At 37.8% G+C, this 13,641-nt stretch overlaps 1 protein-coding gene across 1 annotated transcript in view; it reads right to left on the minus strand.

Moving 5' to 3' along the window:
- Window positions 1-663: 663 nt before the first annotated feature.
- Window positions 664-13,641, minus strand: part of TRABD (TraB domain containing) — a 40,769-nt gene continuing 27,791 nt past the window's right edge. The window contains exons 6-10 of the mRNA XM_042469549.1: window positions 11,984-12,094; window positions 8,584-8,723; window positions 6,608-6,780; window positions 5,317-5,428; window positions 664-3,990 (exon numbers count right to left, since the gene is read on the minus strand). Coding sequence (XP_042325483.1) covers window positions 3,813-3,990; window positions 5,317-5,428; window positions 6,608-6,780; window positions 8,584-8,723; window positions 11,984-12,094 — 714 coding nt within the window. The 3' untranslated portion in view covers window positions 664-3,812. The remainder of the gene's footprint in view (window positions 3,991-5,316; window positions 5,429-6,607; window positions 6,781-8,583; window positions 8,724-11,983; window positions 12,095-13,641) is intronic.

Here is a 13,641-nt window from a genome sequence, read left to right on the forward strand (position 1 = left end):
GTGAATGAGACATCCCCAAGCCCCCCTATACTTCTGCCTCTCTGCTCAGGTCTTGTAGGCTCACGCCTGTGGTCTCCATGATCCATCTGGTCTGTGGTCTTCCTCTTTTTCTACTGCCTTCTACCTTCCCACCAGCATTGTCTTTTCTAATGAGTTGTGCCTTCTCATGATGTGGCTCAGTTTAGTCATCTTGGCTTCCAAGAAAGTTCAGGCTATTTATCTTTTTGGTCATCTACAGTATCCTCAGCACTCTTCTTCAGCACACCATCTCAAATGAATAAATTTTCTTCCTATCTGCTTTCTTCTCTCCCCAGCTCTCATATTCATACATGGCAATAGGGAATAAATGGCTTGGATGATCCTAACTTTAGTGCTCATTTGTATATGTTTACACTTTAGGATCTTGTCTAGTTCTTTCATAGCTGTCCTTCCCAATCCTAATCTTCTGATTTCTTGACTGCAATCTCCAATCTGATCGATGTTTCATCCAAAGTATGGGAATCCTTTAACTATTTTGATTTCCTCGTTACCTAGGTTCATGAATGAGGATTACTCTTAATCTGAGCATATCATCATATGTATTTTTGCAGTGCATTGTGACCCAGAGGCACACCTTACACACTTTTGGGGGAAAAACAACACACAGTCCACTGGAAAAGATGAAATGCCTCCATGTAGCTATTTTATTATTGTCCTTTTTTGGCATGTGGAAATACACAGAGCACAATCGTACTTCCCGTCCCTCATTTAACATTAGTCCATTCAAGTTTAAGGCTCACTTATTTGCCATTTGCCTTTTAATCCCCTGTAGAATTTACCCAAGTATTAATACTTTAAAGCAAACATAATCTACTCAAAGGTACAAGATAGAAGTTAATTAACAGGTTTGTGATATGTTTTGGTTAGATATTAAGTTTGATAGCCTCATCATCCCATGGCTGAATTTATACTCGAGGATATAAGGGGGTTGAAAGGAGTAAAGCACTGATCTATTTTTTAACTCTTAGGCCCAAGATCAAACTGAGTAGTTGAAAGCAGATCCAGGAAGATGAGATCATTTCCCTACACACACACACACTCCTCTGGAGAGCTAAGAGACTATCCAGAGCAATTTTCTGTATGACAGAAGATGATGATTCCTGGATCCATTGATGGAAGTCAGATTCTGTTAGCATAAGAACAAAAATAAATTCTGACCTAGAGATTTAGTAAGAAGAGACTCTACCAGTTTAATTTTTTTAAAAGATAAATCCGTTGGATAATTCTCAACTACTAAAGAATTGTTTACATATGGTCCTTTACTCCGCCCTTTGCATCTTGAGTGGAATTTTACCGTGAAAAACTGACCCTCTGCCATCACATCATAAGTGAGCAAGCAGGTAACCTAGTTTGCCATCAACGATATGTGTAAATGTATTTCCCCACACAGGATTTGCAGTTACTCTACCACTTCAAAAATGTCTTCTCTGGACATATTAATTTCATTCGGTGACTAGAATTCCAGAAGAGAATCAAAATGTTATTAACTGGCAACACCAGCCCCCCCCCCCCAAGATCTAACTTCAACACACTCAAACCACAGTATGTCAGGGTGCACAGTCCATTCAGCCTTGGTGAGATGAAATAGTCAGTACAACTAATTTGCAATAGTTGTCAATAAATTCTTGACTGGAATCCATCATATGTCCCATTCAGATCATTACATGGAACTTTCCTAAGCAATGTTACTGCATTATTACCAGTACAAGATCAAATCTACCACTTCTTTAAAGGTAAGAACCAAAACCAGACACAATCTGCAGGTTTTTCAGGGGGAACCAAGGGTACTTACTTGTACTAGACTGTTCCCAGCAATTTTAAAAACAAAACAAAACATGAGCATTTCAAAAGACAGACTGTCATGGCATTTATCTTTTGCCCAATGGCTTTGGAACATCCACCGTTCCACTAATGGTTAAATATGCATTCAGGCTGTGGATCTTACTGAGATCAGTGCCCACATTGCATCTTCCCAGAGGCTTAAAGAAGATTAAGGTTAGAAATTGCATTTTCTTCAGGCAATGTGCGTTTGTATAAAAATACAGTAGCAGGCAAGATACTTTTACAGAATGGTGTAAACGTCATGATTTTTATGATATTGGTATTTGGTAGGCATGGCATCAAGTAATACACACTCGAAAGCAATTGTAAGGGTATATAAATGTCTACAAAAGATACAGGACAAAAAGTTTTTTAAAAATAAATGTAGATGTTTTAAAAAGTTGGAACAATTGTAAAATAATGCTACACACAAAAAATCCAGAAGGTTTAAAAATAATAACTGATTTCTGTTAAAGTAACATTCCACTTATTTTTAAATCAGTATTTTATTACATTCGACTAGAACTGTGATAAATAGCTCACATGGCATCCAAGAAATTAAGGGTAAATACTACATTTTGCATCAGTTCCATATTTATTTTCCCCCCAAAGAGGAGGAGTCAAAAGATCTACAGCAGCCTTCTACAACTTGGTGTCTTTCAGATGTAGTGAACCTGGATTTCCAATAAAACCAGTAAGCATAGCTGCTATGGCAATGGGAGCTGCAGTTCAACACCTCTGGAGAACACCAGGCTGAAAGAAGAGCTAGCCTTTCAGTAATTTTCTGGTACTAAACTTCCTGCCAATAGGAATTGGCTTAACAATTTGAACACAATTAATTCAAGGAACTGTGTGTTCTGTAAACATAATTACCCAGCAGCAATGGAAAAGAAAATAGAAAAGGAGAGAGATTGCAGCTGAACTTCTTAAGGAGGCCTTTTAAGGAGGCCAGAAAACCAAATGGAATGACCCAGCCACGATAAAACAGTTTTGAATGAAAGGGATAGGCTCTCCATCAAAATGGATGATTGGGGTGTTTAAGCAAGGCTGGATCATATCCACTGGGTCCAGTGGAAAAGGCAACTTCTTTATTTTGTAGTCAATAAGGCTTGAAAGAGATAGAGGTTGATCAACAATAGCTAGCACATTTGATATTTCAAAAGCATCTGCAGTTATTATTGTATTGTTTTTGTTTTGTTTTACAAAAAAAGCCACTATGTATAAAAGTCTTCCAGTAAGAAGAGGTCCTCCTAAGTAATTTTATAGGTGCTTGGCACCAGGAAGGATAGCTTGCTATTATTTATATTGAAAACACACATAGCTTTGGGAGCCACTGTGCTTTCTAATAGGAACACAACTACCATATTGCTCCTCTTCACCAGAGCTTGAAAAGTAATTTTTGAACCACAAGTTCTAGAATCTTCCAATGTGCTTGACCACTAGCCATGCTAGCTGGGGGATTCTATAAGTTGTAGTCCAAAATAGGCTACATTTCCAAGCTCTGCTCTGGACCCAATTCACAAGCAAGTTATCTTTTGTGCAAGCTTCAGTGAACTGAATAACAGCAGCCTCTTAACAAGTTTGATTCCTTTCAATGGCACTTGCATAATAGAAGTCTCCAGTGGATCATGCCCGAGATTCCATGTTGATTGTGTACACTATCATAATCTTTATAAATATGCTATATACACATAATCGTATAATATATATGTGTACATACCTTAGGTACCTTATACTGGCATAAATTTTTATGCCACACCTTTAATCAGGTTGGTCGGTGAATGCTCATTCAGTTAGGTTGTAGCTGGTGTAGCCTTTACTGTCAATCCATTGGTTATGCGGTAACACAGCATCAGGTGAGACCATGGGACACAAACACAGCCATTCCCCCCACCCCCGTCTGCTTTTATCCATGTTGCATTTTGCCCCAATACACTGGAGAATCTTCCAATTCAAGGCTGAGGTTTTATATCTGCCAGTTTCTGAAGATAGTTCTGTGCGATGGGCAGAGAGAGAATAAACCGAACTGTCCTTTGTCCCACCTGATAGCAGCCATAACCCACTAGTCCAAATAGAGTACCCTTTATAACAAGCTTGATGATCTTGCTGGTAGCTGATGGAGGAGGCACACTGAAATAAGGAAGAGGGAAAAAGAAGTTTACCATCCAACAGTGCTAAGAGATATACAGTCAGCCCTCCACATTCACTGGTGTCATTTTGCCCCATTTTGACACTCAATAGCACCATATTGGTATTATTAGGTAATCTTGGTAGCGCAGCCTTGGCACAATGTCTATCCAGAATTAAGACCCACTGAGTTTAAGGTAATTTGCATCCTTAATTACTGTACATGGAAAAATGATACAGATTGGGATATGAATTAACAATTCATTTGTTATATATCGTAGGATTTATATTTATAATGGATTCAATTTTTGAAATTTTATTCTAGAGTGTTTTTTGATTTAAGAAAAGGAATTTGGAAGTATTTCAGCCTGGTTTATTCTCCAATATCCAATATCTGCGAGCCAGAATGGTGTGGTTGTTTGAGCACTGAACTATGACTCTGGAGACCAAGGTTTGGATCCCCACTCAACCACAGAAACCTACTGGGCGACCTTGGACATGTCACATTTCATTCATCCTCAGAGGAAGGTAAAGAAAAGGCTTTTCTGAACAAAGGCTTTTCTGTGATAGGTTCATCTTAAGTTTGCCATAAACTGGAAGTGACTTGAAGGCATACAACAACAACAATCTCTGAATATGAACTTTTTTTCTTTCCAACATTCATACTATAATATTCAATAATGATTTTACACACACACACACACACACACACACACTTGTAAACAGTTTACATATCTTTATAATTTTGAAATAGGATGGTTAATATTTATGAATATTTTCACTGTTTTTCCTGATTCTTGATTCAGTGTTATTTATCCCCCTCACCCCACTTTGCATTATGCATTTGTACAGCCAAACGAAAATAAAAAAATCTCCAGATCTCTATTCATGTAATCAATGCTTCCTGTCACATGTTTCATGTCGAGAATGCTACAATAGGTTTTCTTCTATATATTCATTTCCTAGAAAATACAGTTGGCCCTCCATTTTAGCGGGGGATCTGTTCCAGACCCCCCCTCCGTCAAAAACAGAGGCTCACGCATATTCAAGCCCCATAAGCTTGAATGGTGTGCGCCCCCTGTGTGTGCGGCCCCCATGTGTGCACCATTGAAAATCGCAGAGGTTGCCTCTCCGCGGATATTCAAGGGCGCAGATCTCAGATCCGTGAGTTAGGAGGGGCGACTGTACTTTCACTTTAACAAAGACTATTTTAGAATCACTAGAGCCTAGCTCTGTACCTCTCCATTAGTTTTTTCTTCTGCCCTCTAGGTTATATGCAGACATTATAGCTTAGAACTGAAATAATAAACCTACCATAGAGATAATTACCTCATTATTTCCTGGATGTTCAAGTCAGTGTTCCAGTTCTTTTCTATCCCAGGCACGTGGCCCATTCCAACCACTCCAACCACAACAGAAGGGACACATCTTCTAGGTTCAGCTAAAATAGGGAAGCCAAAGCATGCAAGACCATGTTATCTGTTTAGTGACAGTCAGTCCTTCTTATACATGGATTTTTTATATACAGATTCAAGCATCCACGGTTTGAAAACGTTCAAAAAATGTATAAATTTCAAATATCAAGCCTTGATTTTCCATTTCTTTATAAGGGACACCATTTTGCTATGTCATTATATTTAATGGGACTTGAGCATCCACAGATTTTGTTATCCACGGGGGATCTTGGAACCAAACCCCAGCTTATAACAAGGGTCCACTGTATTCTTAGGGCACCTTTTGGCAAGGGCTCTCAGTGAAAGAGCATATTAAACAAAAATGATTCATTAAATCTTTAATACTTGAAATCACAGGAGACTAAAAGTGATGTAAATGAATGACTAGAACCTTACCAAATAATAATTAAAAAAAACCTCTGAACCTGTAAGTTCTAAAACACACTAACTAGAGCAGGGGTGGACAAACTACAGTCTGTGGCCTGCATTTGCCCCCATAGTTGTTTCTGTGGCCCTTGGGTGCTCCAAGGGTAAAATGTTGTTTGCACCAAAATGCCCCAAAATGACTTGTGTGGAAGGCAATTCCATCATGTTTGGGTAATGTGGTTTCCTAGCTTCCCCATAGCTGCCCACTTCTGAACTAAAGAGTAAGCTCCACTGGCCACAACTGCTAGCCCCCACTAAATAGGCCCCTTGAACCAAGGAGACTATGGTAGTATTAACTTAGTAAAGCCTCAATGATTCAAGAGCTCTGCTTTAATTAGAACCTATGTATCTTATTTCTGAGGAAACATACATAGGATTGCAGCATAAAGGCTAATGACAAAACCGCAAAAACAAAACCCCCCAAACCCTAGAGAGCATGCCTGGTGAGCCCTTTTGGGATGCGAGTTCCAAAGATGTGATTATCATAACCAAAAAAGCTTTCAAGTTTTTAAAAGCTGTCACCAAGATCCTTCACTTTGCCATCTGTTGCTTCACTCTTTGTTTTCTTTTTTATTCTTTTTAAGGTTTAAACTAACATCTTTATTCTAGTTACACAATGCGTGACAGTTTTTCACTGCAGAATGTGTACATAAACAACCATACCTCTATTGTTATCTAAAGATTTCCTGAGAGGCAAGACAGTTGAGAAGCGTATGCTCTGATCATACACATTGACATACCTTCAGAAGCACGAGGTAGTTCTGTTCGCTTTGCTGCTTGCTTTAGCATATAGGTCAAGTAGATATCTCTTTCAGAAACAATTGTTCGATGGAGGTCGGGAAATTCTCCAATCATCTCTGCCATCATTTGCTCCAGTAAATCCTTTTGTTTACATTTCTCTACATCATCTTTACTGGGTGAAAAAGTGACAATGTCAATACTCTGTTTGCCAAGATGAAAGGAAGTATAAAAACACTGGGGACCTAGCTATTTGAATCTTTAAAAAATAATAAATGATCAAGTAATTTTTTTCTAATTAAATATAAGACATAGGGGAAAGTGTGTCAGTTTTGGGCAGGGCAGCTCACAGGGTACAGAGAAGAGGGGAAAGTTTACAACAGTTAGATTTCTGTACCACCATATATCCCCATAGCAACTAATGTTATGAAGAAATGTCCACAGAACTGGTACAAGACTTTTTCCTAATGCTATGTGCTACACTGGAGACAAAAGGGAAAAATGTATATTGGAATTTTGTCACTCACTACTCATTGGAAATTTGTCTTTCTTTCCCCAAAGATTCTTACAATTTAAGATAGCGTGCAATACAACAAGTCATCAAGGTTATAGGCAAGAAAATATTCTTTAACTATGGCATGAATGCACAGTAATAAACATTGAATTTGTTGAGCACTTCCGTGCATGGTTAGCACTCCAAAGCTTGCAAAAAGAGCGCTCACAAGAGAAAGCAGGAAAGGGAAAAACAAACAGAAGATTTTAAAAACTGTATGCACTAAAGGTGCTGTGTGCATTCCATACATTTAGTGGTTTGGAAATCTATCTTCCAAGGAATTCAATTTTCTTCCACTTGTAGTTTTAAAAATATAGTCAGATGTGTCTGTAGCTGCTTGAAGAAAAATAGCTATAAATGAACTTGGCAGACATTTCTGTTACCAAGCGCAAAGGGAAGAAAAATAAACCAGTTTGTTATATTGCTATATGCAAACAGTGAGTGGGATGTGTGGATGAGTAAAAACCATAGAAAATTAATTCTAATTATAACATTTTGTTTCCTTGGGGAGAGGTTTGCCTTGGCTTTGCTGCTATGGCTGTGTTGCACTTGCTGCAATTCAGTTCTTAATGCTGCCAAAATATGCAGCAGCACAAGAAGCACATTTCCTTAATAAGTCAACTAGGCTTCGTTTTACAAACTGTTCTACTACCAGCTATATAACATTCTGATCCAACTCATTACTGACACACACAATCCTATCAGCATGCACCTGGTTTGCTTACCTAAGATAATGATCAAGAAACAAGAAAAAGCCAACGGTAAAATTCACCAGGGCTGCAGCCAGAAATGCAGTAGGGGCCAAGTCACATATTCATATTTGTCACTTTCACAACAGCTGAAGACAGAACTCTATAGCACCCAGAGACATGATTTACACTTTGCAACAAATATTTAGCTCTGATTTTAATTGGTCTATTTTGTACAACTAAATCTATACCCAAATTAATTAATTAATTAATTAAATTTTTATTTTTATACCGCCCTTCCATTGATCAGGGCGGTGTACAACATGTTAAAAACACATACAGTGTATACAATACAATATTAAAAACAGATTAAAAACCTAATCAGCCAGCCATCTTGCCGGCAAAAGGAGAGAGGAGGCCATCGGGGGCTTTAAACAGGTAGGCTGTGGTAGCCTTTAAATTCAGACTGACTCCCTGAAACATTATTTTGCTGCATTACTTCATATTAGTAATGGACTACTATTTATCTATTCTACACAGTCTATGCACTTGAACATGTTTTGCAATCTGTTACTAAACCTGCTGCCTATACTTTTGTTACTACATTTTGTTGTAGCCTAAATGCCATCACTGGCATTAAAAATGCATGCCGACACATTTAGCAAATACACCCCAGGGCTCAGAGATGCCACAGGTTTGAACGTCCCATATCGCCAAAGATCTTCCCATTTCTAACCTTATTGGATCAGAGAGAAAACAGAGGCCCCAGGCAAGCTTGACTTTTTGCCAGAAAGAAAGTGCAGCAATGGCTCTCTTGAAGGTGACTGGGATTGGTCTGTCCCCAAGATGAAACTTGCAAAAAGGTACTCGGCTAGCCTGGAAGAGAATATGCCCATTATTCATTAATGAGTGTTACATACAACAAAAAAGTAAGAGCCTATATGTCGTGGTATATACACAATATTTTCATTTTCTATCGCAGTTATTAGTAAAGATATGCTTCCTGTGTTTTAATTCTTAAAAATGTCTTCTATAGAAGACTCATGAGAAATCATAAACCATTTCAGTAACTTGAAGGAAACTTACTACTCCCAACTTGCTCAGCGATGGTTACCTCCTCTCCATCTGTTTCTACTTTTATATGGTTTAAAATAAATACTCTTAAGATAGTTATAACATAGTTTTGGTACACTAAATGCTTTCTTTGTTTATTCTGTTAATTTAAAATCACTCTATTTTATGTTTGTGCATCTTTAAGTGTGTGGTGGAGAGGAGAAGAACAATAGCAATCAATCAAGGATGCAATTTTGTTTCTGCCAATCATGCTGTGGCTAATTTATGCATCCTATTAGCTCTATAAACAAGTAAAGGTTCTGTTTTTCTTTTCTTTTTTTAAAAGCAACAAACTTCAAAAGAGCTTTTGGGAGAGAGGTATACTGCTTTGCTCTGCCATTCTGAAGGTTTCCCTAATTCCACGTTTCAAAGAAGTCTCCATTTTGCCCCCAAAAGGGATTTCAATGATTAGCAAGGTCAGAATGGGACATTAAGTAGACACCGGTATTTCTTTTTTTAGTATGCATTGGACAAGCATTTCCTGCTCTCTGTTCAGCAGACATAGACTGCATCTGCACAGTCTATGCTGTGCACAGCAGAAATAATCTACCACTATTTTAAGTGATATGGTGCAATGCCATGGAATCCTAGAATTTGTAGTTTGCTGTGAAATCAAAGCTCTTTGACAGAGAAGGCTAAGTATCTCACAAAACTACGAACCCCAGAATTCTACAGCACTGAGCTATGGCAGTTAAAGTGGTATCAAACTGCATTATTGCTACAGTGCAGAAGGAGCCACAGAACCTCTGAAAACTCTTTATACAGTTCGTATCTAACAAAGTCACATGCTGTGTGTGTATGTGCCCTCAAGTTGTCTGTTGACTTACAGTGACCCCATGAATTTCTTAGGCAAGGAATATTCAGAGGTGGTTTTGCCAGTTCCTTTCTTCAAAATATAACCTAAAACATCTGGTATTCGTTGGCAGTCTCCCATCCACGTATTAACCAAGGCTGACCTGCTTAGTCACCAAAATCAGATAGGATCTAGTGCTTTTAGGATACATGTTATTTTTATTATATTGGCAAAGAGAATCCTTAAGGCACTTCTCAGGAAACACTGTAACCCACTGCTAGAATATTATGAATGCAGCAGCAGCCGCTGCCACCATTGCTAGAACTTCACTCTTCCATCACTCTAGAAAGGAGGCAACCTCACTCCAAAGAAATCGCAAATAGTCAGTCACCTACTATATCCCTTCCTCAGATACTAATCTAAAAGAAACTCTTCATCTTGTATCATGGAAGCTGCCTCTCACTTCCTTTTATTTTGTAATATTTTTTCACTCAAATTGATAACTGCTTCGATATATCACATACCTTCCAGTATTTGACAGGTCAGAACAGGGACATATATGGCCAAGCAACATCACAGTGTGGTCAAAATGGCAAAAGTTATTTACAACAAAGAACACACAAGTTAGGATAACCTGCAGTGGTTTGCTTTTATCTAAGACTCTAAGCCTATTGGAAAGGGCAAGACTCCACTCCTCTCCTCCCACTGTGTTAAGTGATCACAAATTACTTTTGTATTTTGAACTCAGTTTGCAGCACTTAAAGTAAGCTGTAGACAAAAAGGTAAAGCGAGAGGAGAAGAGAGAAACTGGGATATGTTTAAAGCAGAAAATGTGGTGCAGTGGATGATTAATGATTGTCCCTGCCAAATTGGTGGCGAAGTGGTTAAATGCCTGTACTGCAGCCATTCACTCGAAACCACAAGGTTGCAAGTTCAAGACCACCAAAAGGGCCCAAGCTCAACTCAGGCTTGCATCCTTCCAAGGTCGCTAAAATGAGTACCCAGACTGTTGGGGGCAAATTAGCTTACTTGCTAATTAGCTTACTTGCTGTTCACCGCTATGATCTTTGGAATAGCAGTATATAAATAAAACAAATTATTATTAATTATTAAACTGGGACAATTGGAGAGTATAAAATCAGCCTCTGTTCTCCTGTTCTCAACACCAGCATTTTTCTGCTGTCCAGATCTGTCCCGAGTAATGAGTTTGGCATTACTACCAGCTTCTGATTCTCCTAGGATCACCACCAGTTTTGAACTGCAGACAGAATACTCTTTCACTTTTCTCAATCCTACTGCACATATTCTTCTTATTTGTGTCACAGCTATGAATCAAAGACATGCCACCATCAGTTCATCCCTTTCTGCTTGCCACCATTGTTTTCTCTGTATCTTTTGAAAGCAATTTATTTCCTTTGCATTTCATTTCACAAACTAGTAAGACAATCTTCATTGGGATGACATCAGCCTCTTCTTTGGTATACAGCTAAGACTGCATTGGGAAGGGTTGGGAAAGAATACATTGGGGAAGTGGCTTGTTGCACCATTTGAATAGATTTTGCTCAGGTTTTTAGCAGTTTTGAGTTATAACTATAGTACAGTAACAACTATCTCCCCTAACTGTAACAACAACAAATCTATTCTTGTAGGAGTCAAGACATGCGATAAATCAAATACTTCATTAAAACAGAAAAACCACAACACAGAGACTAAAGCAACAGAAACTACAAGGAATAAAGAAATGCTGACTTTTTAAATACTGCATCACTATCTTTTGTTAAGAAAACTGTCTCTTTTATCTTTTTCTTGGGTTCTACTGATTCAGCTTCTTGTCTTTTTGTATTTGGGGTGTGGGTATACATGTATGCATTTATACACATTGTGATTACCTGCTCCTTTGTGGTTGTGCTTAAACAAATTTCTTATCTGTCTGAAGTCACCATAGTAGTTACCAAAGACATGTCTTACTGTGATTAGTTAATATCTGAAAGTTGAAGAAGGGAGTTCCAATTTTTTTTAAAAATAAATCAATTATTTATTTATATTTATTATGTATTTGTGGTATTTATATCCCACCCTTCTTTTTCTACTTTTCTTTGACAGTAGAAATTGGCATAAAGAATATGAAGGAGTGAAGTACCATGCCGGTCTTTAGTTATTCGGTTTCTCCATTTCACTTAGCATTTCTAACTCAAGAAAACATGTAGAAATAGTTTTTTAAAACCTTCACCTCTTTGAAAGCCTCTCTGAACTCCCCTCCAGGAGCCATCCCAAGTTGTTCTGTGATATGTGCAGAGACCTTCAGCAGGAGCATTTGCATCAATCCAGACATAATCCCATTCTGGGAGGGAGAGAGGGAAACGCATGGAGAAACATCAGTTATTGTGGCAAAGAGAAAACACCAACACTGTCTTTTGTGACTGACCTATTGCTCAACATAATTCCCATTATTTCAATATGTATATACAGTATGGTTCTAAAAAGCTTCTTAGGCATCTGCTAATTTGTCTTCTTGAAAAGGAGAGGAAAAAACAGCCCAAAATTAATCTGTCTGGTTTTGGCATACTAATGTTTACTGTTTCTAACCGCCCCCCTCCTGAGAACATCAAGAGTAATTCCTAATAAATTTGGTAATGAAACTAGACCAATCCTATCACAGGCATTTTATTTCTAAAATAAAAAGGGTATGTATTGAAAAGATGATGTATTTATGTATTAGCACAACCCGGAAACATTTATATATATCCAATTGTTGTTTCTTGTTCCAATCTTCCTTTGAACTGTTTTAGTCTGACTTGTAAGTCAGAAATAGAGTGTCCGGAAAGGTTAAAATTCTCTGTTTGTCCAATGTAGAGAGGCTTTGATAGTGTGGGTGACAAGATTAGTACCTGCAATTTTGCTGCCAGTATAGATGCAGGGATAAAGTTGGTCTTGCCCCTGTATTTCCATTACTGTTATATGTCCTGCTGCAGGTCCTGTGAGAATCTATTTACAGGGGATTGTCTATAGGCAAGTAAAGACCTAACACCCAGAGCTTGTGAGAGGGCAATATTATCGTCCAGAATTGGTTGTAATGAATTTGAGTATTTTCAGCTGGTAGCTGTAAATGAAAATTAATTTATCTGTCATTTTCTGTTACTGGTCTGTCTTACAGTAGATTGTGTCGAGGTATCAGTTCTAAATGATCACTTATTTCTCAGTGAGTGAATGTTAAAGCTTGCTGCAAATCTATGGACTTTGAATCTCTGTCTTGTGAGTCTGAGAAACTGCAGTTGTACCACAGGGCTTGACTGTAAATAATTGATTTGGTAGTGTACTATGGGTGAAAGCTAGAGGCATGTAAGCATGTGTAGCAATCTGGGCTTAAATACTTGTTACTTTATTCCGTCAATGCACCTGAAAAGATGGATCAAAATCCATAGAATCAAGCTGAAATAAATTCATTCGTCTTAAAGGTGTTGCTGCAATCCTTCTCTCCCACTCCTTTTCCTTTTTATGTTGCAACAGACTCAAATGGCTATTTCTTTAAAACTGAATAACTGTTGTTATTAAAATCTGACATGACAGAACAATGGAATTGTGAACAACAACTTCAGAAAGTATGTATATATTAGTGGCTTATCACAAGAAAGAAATCCAAGACAAGGAAGTCTAGTTTTATTTAAATGTTTTATATTGTTAGTGCGCTTGTCTATGCTTGGTAGTCTTTAGTGTAATGGGGTGGTGAGAAATATATGCAGGTTTCCATGGTTTATGTTTAATGTTTTGTTTTGTTTTTATGTCTGCCTTAACTATGTTATATGTATGTTGTTCTTAACTTGATTCAATAAAAATTATTTTAAAAAACAAAACAAAACTGAACAATGCATCATATGATCTGCCTGGAGA

This window comes from Sceloporus undulatus, chromosome 5, assembly GCF_019175285.1.
Source record: "Sceloporus undulatus isolate JIND9_A2432 ecotype Alabama chromosome 5, SceUnd_v1.1, whole genome shotgun sequence".
NCBI classification, from domain to species: domain Eukaryota; kingdom Metazoa; phylum Chordata; class Lepidosauria; order Squamata; family Phrynosomatidae; genus Sceloporus; species Sceloporus undulatus.